An 18288-nucleotide genomic window follows, 5' to 3' on the forward strand; every position below is an offset into this window, starting at 1 on the left:
TAAAGTTTGCAGTAGCATGATGGTTGCAGACAGAAAAATGAAGCAAAAAATAACTGGTTGCCTATCTTGTATAAAAATAATAGAAAAAGGCTAAATTAGAAAATGTTTCAATTAAGAAAATTATAAAATTATAAAGAAATAATTTAAACCTGTGCTTTATGGAGAGGGAAATTTTTTTTTTAATTTTAGGTGTACTTTTTCTGTATGTTATGAATAATTTATTGATAAACTGATAAAATATTTTTAACTACCTTTTAGACTCATTCCTAGCATTGGTCACTTTTCTGTGTGGTGACAGCAATAACTTACCTTTTGGAAGTCCCTTAAAGGGCTTAAAATGGAACTTCTCCCGAAAGAAATTATTATGTTTATAAAAAGCATAGAAATAGGCATCAAAGGCTATTAGTAGTAGTAGTAATAGAACAATTTTATTAGAAATAAACATTTCTTAATCAATAGCACAACATAAGTGAGGCTTGCAAGGCTGTGCTAAATTCAAAGAAAATAAAGAAACAATATGGAGAATAAGAAAATATGGAGAATGAGACCATATACCAAAATCAACAAAAAAAAAACATAAACGATACACTACCTTGCATGACCCCAAGACAAAAAAAAACATAAATGTTACAAATGAATAACCTATGTAAAATTTATTTTAATTAATCTGTTTCAAAAGCATACCTACCGAGCAACTCCACACATAAATCAGACTTAAACTGGCCAAGGCTACCTATTTCCTTGATATCTATACTCAGTTTATTCCAAAGTTTTGAAGCTCTGTAAATAAGTGAAAAAGAAGACCTACTTAAAACTAATTGAGGAACCTCAGTATTACCTTGTATCCAAGTAATGTGGTGGTGAACATCAGACCTCTCGCAAAATATTCTTGTTAAACAAATAATTACCAAATAATTACCAAAATGCTTAAAATAGAATTTCCCCTGGAAGCAATTGTGATCTTTAGAGAAAACATAGAAATAGGCATCAATGCTGTACAATATATCAAATAGTACTATCCATGCAAATTCAAGATTCTCCCTTTTGTTCAAGGGGGAGGGCTATAAGCATCCTGTATAGGGTTTTTTACAATGGCATTTTCAAAGTTGTATTTTATTTGGACCCAGTGCCATTTTCCATGGGTTTCAGGCTATTTTTGAAGGTTGTGGTTGACTATTGTGGCTGTAAGAGCTGAGAGACATCTATGATACAAAAGAGAAAATAAGTTTTCAGGAAAGGGGAATTATTTGGTCAAAAGTTATGATAATTTACACTTTGCTGGAGCCTCAAAGTAAATTTTTCTCTAGCCAGCTTTGAACTTCTGTGTGGTATGACATAGACTAAACCCTTCTTTGGGAAAAGTAAGGTATTCATACATCATAAGCAGTTGAGAAACGACTGGATTGGTACACTATCTAGGAGGAAATTCAGGTTCCATTCAAAATGCCAAAATCTGGTAGGATGACATAATTTGTATTTGCATGTATGGCATATTTTAAAAGTAACTGAATGATGACCTATGATAATTATGATTCTATTTTGTATCTGAATGGTTCTTTTAATTATTAGGTGATGTAATCACTAAGAATAATACCATCAAATGGAATATAAATCTAATTCATGAACAGTCACAGTAATGATAGTTTCATGTTTGTTAAAAAAAGAATATAATTTGTTTCTACTGCTTCTTCTGTCTCTCTCTCTTTTTGTAGCCAAAGGTTGATTTTAACAGCAATATTTCTTCTGATGGTAATAAATGAAAAAGAGATTCAGAAAAGGAGGCTCTATAATGAGAATTACCCAAAAATTGCCATTGTACTGATCCTGGAGCATGGTGATTTCGTTCAGAATGCTTGTCCTGCTCATAGTCAGACCATTTATGACTCTACACCAATATGTCAAATAGCAGAATCCCTTGCTGAATTTGCAATTGATAAAGGAGTATGAAAATCCTTAGAAAGTATATCTTTGAGCCAAGCAACAAAATTCGTTCAGATTATTTGTGTCATTTATCTAAGATCTACCATGGTCTTACCAAAAATCAGTTCGAATTTACCTACGATTTTGTTAGTGCAAACAAAAATGGAAATAGCTTCATCTTGGCTTGAATACAAAAAAGGTGCTGAGGACTGGTATTATGGGAGAGGCACCCTGAACTCAGCTTGAGAAAACCAGAAGCTTGTAGTTTGGAATTAGCTACTAGCTTCAACAGGGAGAATATGAACATGCATAATACTCTTGAAAGAGTCATTACTGAGTGTAACTATGGCCCAGGAAACATATATACTGTTGTCAAGACAGTGTAACAGCAGCCCATGTTCCACCAAATGTAATAGCAGAGAAGAGTATCAAACAACTAGGCCAAATTATATCAGGACAGTTTAACCTTAGCATCAAAAACTATACAAATAAAATGATAGTAACATATTTGTAGGCCTGATTGAGATTCTTGACCATGTAATGGATTCAGCAAAAGGTGGAAAATTTTTTCCACATAATTGGTGACCTAGAAAAAGTTGTAACAACAAATAAGAGGAAGTCAAATTCGTGAATATTCAGAGGAGTTGAATAATGGGAAAAGAGGAAACAACAGAATTAGAAAGCACCTTTCATGTAAGGGCATGGCTAACAAGAGTGGAGAAAATATTCCTGTATGAGAAAAATCAGTACTTCAGAAAATTTGTAATAAAAGATTGGGACCGTTTGAAGCCATCTTAGTAAAAACTTGCAATACTGCCATGCAGCATCACAAGTTTTTGACAAATTAAGAACACATTTATGTAAGTCATTAACTGTTTTGAAGCTTGGACTAAAAGAGAAGACAGAAACATATGGATAAGCTGACACCCAAGAAACTTCAGAAACCCAAGTTGGTTTTTCACAACAATTAGTGCTAGAATTTGGAAAAGGCATCAATAGCTATTCAAACACTTGCTAATCAAACAGTTTGTGGTAACAAACTGTAGTAAGGAGCAACCCGGCTCAATAGTAAACGAAACTTTAAAAAAGGGAATTTTGATACTAAAAGATATATCAAAAGAATCAGATTTTCATGCTGATTTTAAATATATAAGTTTCATCAAATTTAATCTTTGTCATCAAAAGTTACAAGCCTGAGTAAATTTGCCTTATTTTGGAAAATAGGGGGAACATCCCCTAAAAGTTATAGAATCTTAACAAAAATCACACCATCGCATTCAGCATATCAGAGAATTCATTTTCAAAAGTTTCAAGCTCTTATCTGCAAAACTGTAGAACTTCATTTTTTTGCCAGAAGCCAGATCATGGGTGTGTGTTTATTTTTTTTTCAGGGGTCATTGCATCAACTAAGTGGTGCCATAATGTCGCAATAGGGCTCATTCTAATGGTAATGAAAAGTTCTAGTGCCCCTTTTAAGTGGCCAAAAAAATTGAGGGCACATAGGCCCCCTCCCACAGTAATTTTTTCCCAAAGTCAACGAATCAAAATTTTGAGAAAGCCAGTTTGTTCAGCATAGTTGAATATCATAAAACTATGTCTTCAGGGATGACTTACTCCCCCACAGTCCCCAGGGGAGTGGCTGCAAGTTACAAACTTTGACCAGTGTTTACGTACAGTAATGGTTATTGGGAATTGTACAGACGTTTTCAGGGGGGTTTTGTTTTTTTGGGGGGGGATTGAGGGGAGGAGGCTATATGGGAGGATCTTTCCTAGGAGGAAAGATCATGGAATATGTCATGGTGGAAGAGAAATTCAATGAAGGGAGTACAGGATTTTCTAGCATTACTATAAAAAAGAACAATGAAAAAATAAACACGAAAAAGTTTTTTCAATTGAAAGTAAGGAGTAGCATTAAAACTTAAGACCAACAGAGATTATTTGGCATATGAGGGGTTCTTCTCCTCCTAAACACCTTGCTCTTTATGCTAAATTATTTTTAGTAATTTCAACTATTTATTCTACAGCTTTTCTGATTCAGGGGTCATTCGTAAAGAATTGGGACGAAACTTAAGCTTAGTGTAAAGAGCAAGGTATTAACAAGGGGACAAACCCCATCATATACATAATAAAAATATAATAATATAGAAGTTTGTTACCTAAACTAATTCTCAAGTTACATATATTTTTTACTAATAAAAACGTTTGTTAAAAATTAAAGTTCTAGTTGCCTTTTCAAGTAACCGAAAAATTGGAGGGCAATTAGGCCTCCTCCCTCACCCCTTATTTCTCAAAATCATCTGATCAAAACTAAGAGAAAGCCATTTAGCCAAAAAAAAGAATTAATATGCAAATTTCATTTTAATAATTTATGTGCAGAGAGCCAAAATCAAACATGCATTAATTCAAAAACGTTCAGAAATTAACTAGTTCTAAAAAAAACTAGTCTTTTAACTGAAAGTAAGGAGCAACATTAAAACTTAAAATGAATAGAAATTACTCCATGTATGAAAGGGGCTGTTCCCTTCTCAACGCCCCGCTCTTTATGCTAAAGTTTTTTTTACTGTTTAATAAAGTAGGATTGAGAGAAAGAGTCAAACTTTAACGTAAAGAGCGGGGCGTTGAGAAGGGAACAGCCCCTTTCATACACGGAGTAATTTTTGTTTGTTTTAGGTTTTAATGTAGCTCCTTACTTTCAGTTAAAAAAAACTAGTTTTTATTTTATTTAATATTACAAGGAATGATTGTAGAACAAATAGAAACAAAGAGATGTGTCCTTACTGTGATTTAAAATATAACAGAACATACTACAAAGGAAATTATCAAGGACTACCAAGCAACAAAATGACTACAATCCAAACACAGGATTTTTTTTTTAATCTTGTCTAAATCAATGGAGTTGATTTAGAATAAATCTAAAAGAATAAATCTTTTTCACATTAAAAAGATTTGATGCTTCAAACATCCTTTTTTGAGCCCCAACATTGGTTGACTATGTCAAAGGCAAAGGGTCCATTAGCAAAGTCTCCCAGGGGACTAATTGTCATTGAAACCTATTGAGAATTTGTGATTTGATTGAAAAAACAGTGGAATTATGTTGGCAAAGTTTTCAATTAAAGTGTATTGCACCACTGGAAATTTGAAGAGCTTTCAAATTGATCAAAGAAATTTCTTTTGGGGTGATTTTGGGCATTTTCCTAGCGGGTATACTAGAACATTTTTAGGGACAATCCTTTCTTGAATCTTAAAATGAAAATTCTGCTCTTTTTGATCAAAAGCAACATTTACACTTACTAATGATATAAGTTTCTCTAGAACTAAATATATCTATCTCTAGCACAATGCAAGAGAAGTTACAAGGTTTTTCTAAGATTTCAGTGAAAGTAGATGCTGGCTTTTAATTTTCTGCTGTTTATTTTGATCTTATATCCAAGCCCTACAAGTTATGGCAAGATTGTCCAATCAGTTCTAAATAGTTTGGCAAGATAAATTAAAAACTTGTAATGGAGAAGATAGGCTGATTCCTTATGATATTGACAGGGGTGTAGCGCCAGTATTTTATTTGGGGGGAGGCAAGAATTTTATTCAAGCACTACGGAAGAAAAGTCACACACTTACCAAAGACACTACTAGGTTAAATTCTAAATATTACACAATAGGTAATAAACAATAAGCACACATTAAATAAACTTAAAATTTTACTCGTGATCAAGCTTTTACTAAGATTATCAGCAATGAGTTGCTGCAGGCAACAGCTTTTACTGTTGCTGCAGCTTTTACTAAGATTATCAGCAATGAGTTGCTGCAGGCAACAGCTTTTACTGTTGCTGCAGCTTTTACTAAGATTATCAGCAATGAGTTGCTGCAGGCAACAGTAGTACAGTTTAAAAAAGCTGTTGCATGGGCTAAGGTAAATTTCATATACATTTGGCTTTTTTCAGCAGGCTTCACCACTACTGTTGAAGTACCTAACCCCCCTCCACTTCCTAAACCTGTCATTCCAGCACAAGGTACTCTATCTTATGCTTGAACCAAGCACCATTCTAACACCCCATGTATTGTACTATTTGGTTGCACCCAATTTTGAACAGATTTGGACTCTGTAAGATTAAATTTGTTGTGCTAAACTTTTACTATGTGTGATTCATTGAAGTATTATTTTGTCTTTTTTATTAAATTGATTTGGGAGTGGTTAATATAAATAGTATTGAAACAAGTGAACCGCATAAGGCAAAAGCAAAAATACAGAATACTTCCAAGTTTTATTGCATATAAAATAATCCTACAATACAAACAGACTTGTTACGAAAATTGTTGTTGTCTTATGTTTTTCTTTCAATTGCCAACAGTACATTTCTTTCATCTAAAAATAACTTTTGGAGTCTTGGTGCACTTTTTTGTACTTGAGTAAAATAACCACACTCCTCCTGTAAAATAATACCCTCCTCCTCTCAGTTCTAAAATGTTAGTAGCTTAGAATCTTATGTTTTATTTGTAAACAATGCTAGTATACATTTTGAGAGGGGAACTGATGTTTCCATGCAGAAATATTTCAAAGTCTAAATTCTGCCTATGCTTCTATACCTGTTCTATCTGGGAAGAAGGGGTCCTTGAATAAGATAGAATAGAATAGTACTTTATTAACAAGGAAACTCTCACAACATAAAAAAAATTGCCGAACTTGTTGCTTTCTTTCAGCTAGCCTACATTGCATATAAAAAACAAGAGCTAAGAGCTTACATGACACTTGTGACAAGATCGAAAGAACCAAGAGCTCATATGGTAAGAGCTCTGGCAAAATTCTAAGAATCAATAGATTGCTTTAAAAGGAAAATCAGAAGCTTAATGCCAGTCGGGATTTAAAATAAGAGCTCCGAGTCGCGAGGTCCGACCCCAGATGGTCGATTCGGGGAAAACAACTTTATCAAGTGAATTTGTACAGCTCCCTGACACGCCTACCAATTTTCATCGTCCTAGCACGTCCAGAAGCACCAAACTCGTCAAAGCACTGAACCTCACCCCCTATCTCCCCCAAAGAGAGCGGATCCAGTCCGGTTACGCCAATCACGTATCTACGACATTTATCAGCGTTTTCCAAGATTTCCGGTTTCCCCCTCCAGCTCCCTCCCATGTCAACAGATCTGGTCGCGATTTGAAATAAGAGCTCTGAGACATGAGATTAAGACAGCTTCTTAATCTTAAGATCAAGGAAAATGAAGTTTATTTTCAACATGTTCCTAGTCATAAAGGTATAAAATATAATGATATGGCTGATTCTCTAGCAGCAAAGGCTTCCATGTTATCTCCTAGTCCTTCCTCTGACCTCAATTCACGAGATATTATCAGGCAAAGATCCAAAGTTAATCACAGTATATTAATGTTATCTCCATTTCATACAAGATTAAATACAGTGCTATATTACTGGCTGAAATCAGGTGCCCTACTTCTAAATAACTTGTTATTTAATTGGAAGCTACATCATTCCCCTTTATGCCGAATCTGCTTTTCAACTGAGGAAACAATCCAGCATATTTTATTTGATTGCCAGGCTCAGAGTGAGGAGACTGTTGCTCTTAAGCGTTTCTGCTCCTTGGCTAAGATTCCAAATACTTATACAGCTATCCTGGGTTCTAACCTGCCATGGGAAATTGATCGCAAGATATTTCAGGCAGCAATTGATACCTTAAAGAAGAGAAATATTGTTTAATAAAGATTAAAGCTTGAAGAAGTCAATTTTTAAAGGGACGCGATTTATCCATAGTTTTTGATTGTGCAGAAGAGAGCGGGAATGAGTAGGAAGAGCCGTATTAGTACCGGCCGGCCTAGTGCCTTAAACTGCTGGGGACAGGTAGCTCAGGTACTTGCACTTCCCACAATCAATAACAGTGTATTATTGTTCATAATCGTATATATCCATTGTTTGCAGACTGGAGGAGAATAGCGCTTCCAGTAGCTAGTTTTTCTGAAGAAGAAGTCAAAGAGGTGAAAGGACTTGTTGTTAGTCCATATACCTCCCTACAATTTTTAGAACTGGGAGTTCCTTCTAAATATCTGATCAACAGTTCGTAAGTTACGAATACCTCATTTTTCTATTTTTTTCGAATTGCTCTCTCCCCCTCCCTAACTCCACCAAAGAGAGTGGATCCGGTCCGGTTATTTCCGTCACATATCTAGGACTTGTGTCTATTCATCCCACCAATTTTCATCCTGATCCCTCCACTGTAAGCATTTTTCAAGATTTTAGGTCCCCCCCCCCACCTCCACCCAACGTCACCGGATCCAGTCGGGATTTAAGAGCCTGAGACACGGTATCCTTCCACATATCAAATTTCGTTTAAGATCCGATCACTCCTTTGTAAGTTAAAAATACCCTATTTTTTCTAATTCATCAGAATTACCCCCCCCCCCCAGCTCCCCGAAAGAGAGTGGATCCGTTCAAGTTATTTCAATCAAGTATCTAGGACTTGTGATTATTGTTCCCACCAAGTTTCATCAACAGAGAAAACGCTGAGGTTCAAAGCAAAAACAAGTATATAATCTATTATTATGATGACTCGTTTTTGAATGATGATTTTGTTTATTCCTTTTTTAAGTGCTTTAAATATGGTGCAGAATTTGTTGTCAGGTTACTAATTTGTTTTGCTTTATAGGTGCAAGATGAGAGAGTACAAAATTGTTGTTTTGGGCAGTGGTGGTGTTGGTAAATCTGCTCTGACTGTTCAGTTTGTTCAAGGAATTTTTGTTGAAAAGTAAGTTATGTGTTTCATAAAATAAATCGGTACTTGTCTATTAAACAGAACACACTCAACAATTATGCTGTCTCAGATCTGACAGATCTTTTTGTCTCTCTGAAATCGGTTATGATTTGCCCATTTTGAATGAAGAAACTATGATGTAGGTATATTTTAATTAAATATTTAATATTTAGAGGTGGTCAGATTAAGTTAGGTATTTAATAATGCATTCTGTGTGGCCTTCTTTTCATATTTCTTTGTCTTAGTTTCCATAATTGTATTTCTAAAGTATTATGTTATCATCATGTTTTTCATATATTTCATTAGGATTAACCTAACTTCACTTCTTGAGTGTGTTCCGTTTAACAGACAGGTACCAATAAATTTTTAAGTTGTTGATTCCCCTCTAAGAAAAAGTTGCGTGTATGAAGATTGTCTGCAAACGAAAACTCTCAGTGCCATCTAACATTTGGTGACAAGGCATTTTTTCATTCAATGTAATCATTTTTCTGTCAGAAACTGAGGTCAAACACTTATTAATACCCTAATTTTACCAATACACTGATTAAACAAATTATTATTACTATAAAAAATGCCAAGTATTGCCAAAAGCTAGAGTCGGTGATCTCTTTGATTAACGTGATGCTAGGCCAATTTTGATCCTGTGCTTCAACAGTTGCTTTAGTTGTGCTTCCTTTCGAATAAGGTGAATGGTTTGTCCTCAAACAAATGGTGACCCATTGAACTTAGGCTTGTACAAGCCTATTAGTCTTTTCTCCATTTTGGAAAGACTGTCCAAGTACTGAACTTACACTAGCTGTTGGGGATGAAAACAGGGGAAACCAACCAGGGTTTCTACAGCTGAATCACCTTGTTATTCAATCACCTGGTCTCAAATCCTTATTTCAATAATTTTGCCCACGAAGCTCAGGACCAGTGTGAGATGTCTTGCATTCTATCTGGCCTTAATATCTTCCTAGTCACTTATGCTGATGAAATTTTTAATATTAGCCAAAATTTTCTGAAATTGAAATTGAATCTGAAAATTTTCTGAAATTGAAATTGAATCTGAAAATTTGGACAAAATTTCTGAAACGTTCCAAAAACTGTAAGGGAAATATTTAAAATCTGGTCCTGAATTTAATGCTGCAAAGTCCGACGTCGTGCTTTATAACTGGAAAGGCCCACTTCCTCATGAAATTATACTTGGAAATTCAAGGATCTACCCATCTGGCCAAATCGTTTATCTTGGTATTTTCATTGGAAAAACCATTTCTCATACTCGTCACATATCAGCTGCCTATGCTTCCATAGTCTCTGCTACGCTTCATTTCAATCGCCGTTATCTCACAACGCTGTGCAGCACTGTTGCTCTCCCCTACATCCTCTACATTATACCCTTCTGGAAGATTCTTACAAATGTTAATAAATTGTAAATCCGCTCCACTTTTTTCACAAAATACCTGCTGAGATATCCAACTTGGGTATGCAATTCAAGTCAACAGTTCTTCACATAGCAGATCTTACTATAGCTGTTGCTAAACTTATGGAAAAACACAACCACAAGATTTCAAGACATGCTTGAAGCCAACTTCTTCAACTATAGTTACCTTATTATAGTGATATTTTATTTATTTTTTTATTTCTCTCTTTGTAGTGCTCCTTCATTTTCTTTTTGTACAAAGACGGATTTTCAATAAATAATAATAAAAAGTTATGCACGTCTTCACCAGTCTTTGGTTAAAGTTTTAAAAAGGTATTTAGTAGTCTTGGTCAATGTTTTGTATTCACTGTATTTTAATGGCGTGAATCTCTCTGTTGAGTTGGTTTAAATATTTGGCTATATTGGTAATGGAAATCCTATTTTTGGTCTAATTAGCCACCTCTCAAATTTATACAACCACCACTTCCACATGAAGTGGCTTCCATATGAAAGGCCCTGTCTTGTGGGAGCTAAGTTTTCTTTTCTATTTTTCTTTCTGCGTTAAATCCCCCTACCCCAAGAACTTCGGGATGTATGTTTCAGACAAATTGGGAGCCAAATTCTGGCCTTTTTCAAAGCCATTTTTAGGGGGATGGAAAGTGCGCAAGATTGCTAAGGACTAATGGCTGTAAATTTCAAATTAATAATGTTTTTGAAAAATTGCCAAAAAAAGTTCTGTTAAATAAATATTTCGTTATATATTTCCAGATTTCCCTATATTCTTCTGTTTCGGGCTTTTTTTCAACATATTTTATGGGCTTGGATTAAAAGCAGTGGCGACTATTCATTTTTTAGTACTTGTAGTTGACCCAAAAACATGCAAATTTATGGTCGAAAGTTATCCCCATGGAATACCTGTTTTTTATGGGATACTCTCTTAAAATTCTTAGATACAAAGTAAGGTTAGGGATAAGATTAAGTTCCAAAAAAGGGTGTCAAATGAGTTGAATTCGCTTTTTAGAGTCAAACTTAACACAATACCAAAAAAAAGAAAAATTTTAACATTACCAAGAACAAAAATAAAAATACTAAAAAGATTTTGACCAATTAAAACTAGCTGATTTGAAAAGTTTTTATATATCATTTGTGGAAAATCTTGTTGTGGTTAAAAATTGGGATTATTCCCCTATCTTTATACTGATTGGGATATTCTCCATTTTTTTTTTGCTTTTATCATAATTGCCGACTAGATCTGGAATTGCCTATTTTTAATTTGAATCGGAAATTTTACAGCTAGGGTTCTTAGACTAACTGACTTTATATGACTTGTTTAAATTGATTTTTGAATATACCAAGTTATCATTTCCAATTTCTGATTTCCTTTTTTTGTTTAGATATGACCCAACAATTGAAGATAGTTATAGGAAGCAAGTTGAAGTTGATGGTCAACAGTGTATGCTAGAAATCCTTGATACCGCAGGGACTGTAAGTTTTTTTGTTTTTTCTCATTTTTGTTTTGTTTTATGTTTCTCTTGTTTATTTTTTTTTATTTTCTGTTTTATTTTTCTCTAAATCTTGAATGATGACTCTTGAACTTTTTTGTTATTTAATTGCCAACTCGCTATGTTTTGTTACATCCTGGATCAGTGGAACCAATTTCAACAAGTGGGAGGGTAAAAAGGGCTTTTTCATTGTCTGTTTAAATGAAGATACAAAACAAAAAATATTCGTGAAAATCTCTTGTTTTATTTTTCTCTTATTTTATTTCTCTTGTTTATTTTTTTATTTTTCTCTTCTGTTTTATTTTTCTCTAAATCTTGAATGGTGACTCTTGAACTTTTTTGTTATTTAATTGCCAACTCCATATGTTTGTTACATCCTGGACCAGTGGCCCCAATTGTAACAAGTGGGAGGGTAACAAAGGCTTTTTCATTGTCTGTTTAAATGAAGATGCAACAAAGGTATTTGTGAAAATCTTTTGGGGTGCAATAGCCATGCCCCCATTTTTGTCCATGTCTGAATTGTTTTCAGAAAATCACAAGTACAACTTAGAATAAAGGAGCACGGGAGAGAGAGGAGGTGGGGGTCTGTTTTATATATGACACTAACTTAGGATATGTATGGGGTGTGGGATAAGGGAGGTATGTAGCTTTTATTTATTTTAAATATGTTTATAGATTATGCTGGTTTAATCTTAGCAAATTTACGTTTTCATATTTAAGTGTGGTTGTTAAATTATAGTTGCTACATTACAGCGCGTAATATTTTGGAAGATTGATTTTGCTAAGAGTAAAAACAAAAAAAAAAGTTGTTTTACTTTCTTCACTTTTTCATTATTCAGGAGAGGTAGTCTTGTAAAACACTCTCAAGAAGTTTGTCTTTAGTCTAGGAGGTAGGCTGTTTCTAATTGTCGACCTTCTCTGTCATTATGATAAACTTTTGTTGAATAATCTCTACATTCCCATCAACAGAGCCCTGCGGGAGTATGTGATGGTGAATTTGCTTTCGTTGTTGAGATTGAAATTCTTTCTGAGCTTAATTACATTTTGGTCTCTGAATGGCACATAGCCAATCCTGTTATAGTACAGTGTTTCCATTTTTACTGTTATTTTATCTTCACTTTTAGTTATTTCAGAGTTAAATAGGCATATTACTTTTGGACTGTTTTAAGTTGTAATTTTAATTTGTTAATTTGTAAGTTTTAATTTTAATAGGCCAGAAAAAAGTATATAGGAAAACATGTCAGTTACCACTTTATATTCAGAATAACGGGGAACTACCAAACGAGAATGAAGTGAAAACAAAAAATCACGAAAACAATTAACGTAAAGGTATGTCGTAAATTGTACAGTCAAGTAAAAAAGAAATAGAAACAGTGGAAATCGTATTTATAAAACCATTGGAGCTATCTAAATATAAATATTATATATAAATATAAATATATCTAAAATATAATATAAATGCATCTAAATATAACGACCATGAAACAAGAAAGGAGCGAAAAATAGTTTAAAATATGAGCTGGCATGGAATAAAAAAAAAGCAGTAACCACGTCTCAAAACTTAGCATCCCAAAACACAACCCAGAACAACTGATTTACATCAAAGTCAGTGTTACGATTTAGATATTCCAGTATAATGGGGTACATTTGGAAATTTTTTTGACAAATAAATTTATCTTGTATATTTTCGTTTTACTTAATCCTTTGCTACTGGGATATCTATTCATGCTTTTCTTTATTCAAAATTTTCTTCCTGTTATGGTGAATTTTTAACCTGCTGTTCTGATGGTACGGATTATCCTCTGTGGTACAATTTTAGCCGGAAAACTAAAGTTTACTTCAAAGCGCTGATAACGCTGCTGTGCAATTTTTACTTTTGGCAGTCTCATTTTGGCCTAACTGGGGTACTCAAACCTGTATATGTTAACTTATGAATTAAATTACTTTTTGTATTTTAATATCTATTTCTTGTTTCTGTATGTTGCTCCGGTATTCCTATTACAAAAAAAAATGCAATTAGACCTGGATAAGATGTGAATTCTTGGGACGTGGCCAAAACAAAAGCTTCGTAGATAAGGAGTTTTGCTAGTGTCCTGGTCTCGGGTGTCTCAACGATACGACCAGTTAAAAATTGTAGTAAGACCTTAGTGCTTTTTTGTTAAATAGACTTAAAAGAAAAACTAAATTATAAAATAAAAGAAAAACTATTTAATTATGAGGGTAATAACAGATTTTGCGTGAAGCACTGGCAGCCCTATCTGCTTTACTTTTATGGTTAGCACTGCAGGAATCCCTTCCCATGGATCCATTGCAGCTGAATCACCGCGAAACTGACCCCGTGCAACTGTACCTGTGTGGAACTGAACCTCCTTGCAGCTGAACCCTTGTGTAACTGAATGACAATATATGACAGTAGTGAATGAGGTCTCAATTGACCACACACTGGTTCAGTGCCTCCATGCGGTTTATTTTTATTATTTATTATTTTTTATTATTTATTATATTTTTTTATTTTTCGTGTAAATGCAATATTAAATGCACTTAAAGCCAATGAAAGAGCTGCAGTTTTACCACACTTTTTTAATCATGAGATACTCATCAGCAAAATACACTAACGAAGTGGCGACAAGCCGTACTCAAAAGACGCTGTGTAACTGAATCACCGTACTCAGTCTTTCAGTTTTCTACTAATATGAGGGAGTTTGGGCCAGAGCTCCTTGATATTTTTTCCAATATTTTCCAAATTCTCAATATTTTAGGAGCAATTTACTGCCATGAGGGATCTGTATATGAAAAACGGTCAAGGTTTTGTTCTAGTATATTCTATAACTGCACAATCAACGTTTAATGATTTACAAGATCTCCGGGAGCAAATTCTTCGTGTTAAGGTGAGTTGTTTGTTTTTATTCAATGATTGATTTGCTTATTTTTGTAATGAAAGCAGGTTTCAAAATTTCATTTCTCCACTTGACCTATTCTCTTTGACCTATTTACTAAAAAATTATATAGAAACGTATTTTCATTTCAAGCAGTGCTTCTTGTTATTTTTCGTAACGTCGATAGGTATTGCAATGAAAAATAATATATTGCAGTTAAGAAAATCAAGGTTTACTAATAAAAGTACTGCTACAGTTCGTAACTTGTTTTCTTATTTCTAACTATTCTTTAAATGATGACGGGAAATCCCCTTGGTGTAATTTTTCTTCTGGAAAATTCCCCTGGAAACTTTGCTCCCCATGGAACATTCTCCCCCAGCGAAAAATCCTCTCCCCCCTCCCCGTAAAAAAATAGATAAAAAATGTAATTGTATTCTTTCCTCCTCAACGCCTCGCTCTTTACGCTAGTTTGACTCTTTCTCTTAACTCTATTTTTAAAACAGTAAGAAACTTTAGCGTAAAGAGCGGGGCGTTGAGGAGGAAAAGCCCCTTTCATATCCGGAGTAATTTCTGTTCGTTTTAAGCTTTAATGCTGCTCCTTACTTTCATTTAACAAAACTTGCTTTTTTTTATTTAGTTTTTGGACGTTTTTGAATTAATGCATGTTTTGATCTTGGCTCTCAACACAGAAATAATTAAAAAAAATTTGCATATTAATTAATTGCAATTAATCGGAAGATTTTGAGAAAAAAGGAGCGAGGGAGGAGGCCTAGTTGCCCTCCAATTTTTTGATTACTTAAATAAGCAACTAGAACTTTTAATTTTTTACAAACTTTTTCATTGGTAAAAAATATACGTAACTTACGAATTAACTTACGCAACGAACTTCTATATTCGTATGTTTTTATTGCGTATATGAGGGGGGTTCAACCCTCGTCGATACCTCGCTCTTTACACTAAAGCTTAAATTTTGTCCCAATTCCTTAAGAATGACCTCTGAATCACAAAGGCCGTAGAATAAATAGTTGAAATTACTAAAAATACTTTAGCGTAAAGAGTGAGGTATAACGAGGAAGTAAACCCCTCGTATGCGTAATAATTTCTGTTCGTTTTAAGTTTTAATGCTGCTCCTTACTTTCAGTAGAAAAAACTTATCATATTTATTTTTTCATTGTTTTTTCAAATAATGCTAGAAAATAATGAGCCCCCTTCATTGAAATTCTCTTCCCCCATGAGAAGTTTCTCCATGGAAATATCCTCCCACGTACCCCTCCCCCCCAACTCACCCCCTAAACCAAAAAATTCCCATGAAAACGTCTGTACACTTACCAGTAACCATTACTATACGTGAACGCAGGTCAAAGTTTGTAATTTGCACCCCCTCCCACGGGGGTTGCGGGGGAGTAAGTCGTCCCTAAAGACATAGTTATTAGGTTTTTCGACTATGATGAGTAAAATGGCTATCTCAGAATTTGGATCCGGTGACTTTTTGGAAAAATGAGCGTGGGAGGGGGCCTAGGTGCCCTCCAATTTTTTTGGTCACTAAAAAAGGGCACTAGAACTTTTAATTTCCGTTAGAATGAGCCATCTCGCGACATTCTAGGACCACTCAGTCGATACAATCCCCCTGGAAAAAAAACAACAAATAAACACGCATTCGTGATCTGTCTTCTGGCAAAAAATGCGAAATTCCACATTTTGTAGATAGGAGCTTGAACTTCTACAATAAGGTTCTCTGATACGCTAAATCTGATGGTGTGATTTTCGTTAAGATTGTATTAAGATTAGATGCTTTTAGGGGGTGTTTTCCCCTATTTTCTAAAATGAGGCAAATTTTCTCAGGCTCGTAACTTTGGATCGGTGTATCAGATCTTGATGAAACTTATATATTTAAAATCAGGATTAATGCGATTCTTTTGATGTAACTATTTTTTTTTCAAAATTCAATTTTTTTTTAGAGTTTTGGTTACTATTGAGCCGGGTCGCTCCTTACCACAGTTCGTTACCACGAACTGTTTGATACTACAAGTGAGCAATATTGGCAAATTGTGTAATTTACAGTCTTTGCTTTGGGACTAAGTATGGTCATGTCATCACCAAAAGCATAGATGTCATCACCAAAAGCATAGATGTCATCACCAAAAGCATAGATGTCATCACCAAAAGCACCTTTCAACTGTGTTGAACTAGATGTCTTAAATTTTTGATCGAATGTCTTGAGGAAAAAAATGGGCTTGGCATGTATGTTGATATCAAAATTCCGTTTTTCAGAGTTTTGGCTAAGATTCGGCCGAGTCGCTCCTTACTTATAGTTCATTCGCCCTAACTGCTTGGTAAATTAAATGACTCGTTTTTCTTCTTCTTTAAAGCTTTCAAGAAATAGGCTGTAAAGGTTCTTTTTTAAAAGTTTTCAACAAGACTTGAGAGAAATTTCCTTTAAAACAGATTAGCCACTTTTTTTTTGTGACGTCTCTTTGCCTTTGTCGTTTGACAATATTTACTCTCTCCTGTCTAAACAAAGACTACAAATTCCTATCTTCGCGTTAATTTTTTTTCTGTAGTTTTATTTGCTAATCATTCATTCATTAGCTGATTGTAGGTGTGAATTCTATCGCAATTCAGCTTATCTGTACTTAAAACCAACAAGTAGATGAAAGTTGCTATTGGTAATGAATTGTTTGAGGCTTAATTAAGAGAAATAATTATTATAATATAAAAAAACATCTAAAATAGAAGCTTATCATGTTATAAAAATAGAAACTGGGACATTGTAAAGGTCTACTACTAAACGAATTTGCTTTTTTACAGTTTTATCGGGAAGGTAGAATTTTTTGTTTTTTAGATTTGAAATATGTAGTTTGTCTCAGCCAATTTAGCTGTGTTTGCTCCTCCTTCGCCCAATCCATTCAGAGCCTTATTATTTAAACCTTTCCATAAAGTTAATTATAATTATTATTTGTAACTATGAAGAGCCATCCTAGCCGACTGGATAGCATGCTCGACCATGAGGATGGGGGTTTAAGTCCTGGTATCACTGGTTATTTGAAGCGGGGGTCAGAGGTATGACTAAGCTCATTCATAGTCGACCTAGCTCCAAATGGGTACCTGGAGAAATCCAGGGAGTGGAAACAGGTAGTTTGTGCGAAGCACCAGATGGCTGGTCCCCAACCAGGCCCCAAAAAATTGTACTTCCGGGCCGAAGGGCCACGAAAATAAGATCACCGCCGGTGGGGATGGTAAAGTCCAATGCTGGATTCTTTTTTTATTTTTATTTTATAACTATGAACTTGAATATTAATGTTAATATTACGTTCAAACCCGCTCTCAACGAAATTACTGGTTTTTCTGTGTCCTCTCCAGTTTCCTTGTGCCTAAGAGTAGAGGTGTCAAATTGTGGGGAGGCTCTTCGCATTTATAATGTGAAGGGTTGTAATGTCAGCGATTTTAAAGCGCTTTTAGTTATATTTTATATGGTAAAATAGTTGGTAAAAATGACTAGATGTCTATTACTAGCTGTCGTATTACTAGATATCTATTTTATAACTATGAACTTGAATATTAATGTTAATATTACGTTGAAACCCGCTCTCAACGAAATTACTGGTTTTTCTACGTCCTCTCCAATTTCCTTGTGCCTAAGAGTAGAGGTGTCAAATTATGGGGAGGGTCTTCGCATTTATAATGTGAAGGATTGTAATTTCAGCGATTTTAAAGCGCTTTTAGCTATATCTTGTATGGTAAAATAGTTGGTAAAAATGACTAGATATCTATTAAAGAACGTTCTTCCCCTTGAAACGAAAATTTGGCTAGTGATGTGTTGTGCTAAGAGTTCTCTG

The 18288-nt window shown here is 34.4% G+C and overlaps 1 protein-coding gene across 1 annotated transcript in view; it reads left to right on the forward strand.

Annotated features, from left to right (window-relative positions):
- LOC136040765 (ras-related protein Rap1) overlaps window positions 1-18288 on the forward strand; it is a 42658-nt gene that overhangs the window by 8110 nt on the left and 16260 nt on the right. The window contains exons 2-4 of the mRNA XM_065725086.1: window positions 8568-8666; window positions 11469-11559; window positions 14336-14464. Coding sequence (XP_065581158.1) covers window positions 8575-8666; window positions 11469-11559; window positions 14336-14464 — 312 coding nt within the window. The 5' untranslated portion in view covers window positions 8568-8574. The remainder of the gene's footprint in view (window positions 1-8567; window positions 8667-11468; window positions 11560-14335; window positions 14465-18288) is intronic.

This window comes from Artemia franciscana, chromosome 21 (assembly GCF_032884065.1).
Source record: "Artemia franciscana chromosome 21, ASM3288406v1, whole genome shotgun sequence".
NCBI classification, from domain to species: domain Eukaryota; kingdom Metazoa; phylum Arthropoda; class Branchiopoda; order Anostraca; family Artemiidae; genus Artemia; species Artemia franciscana.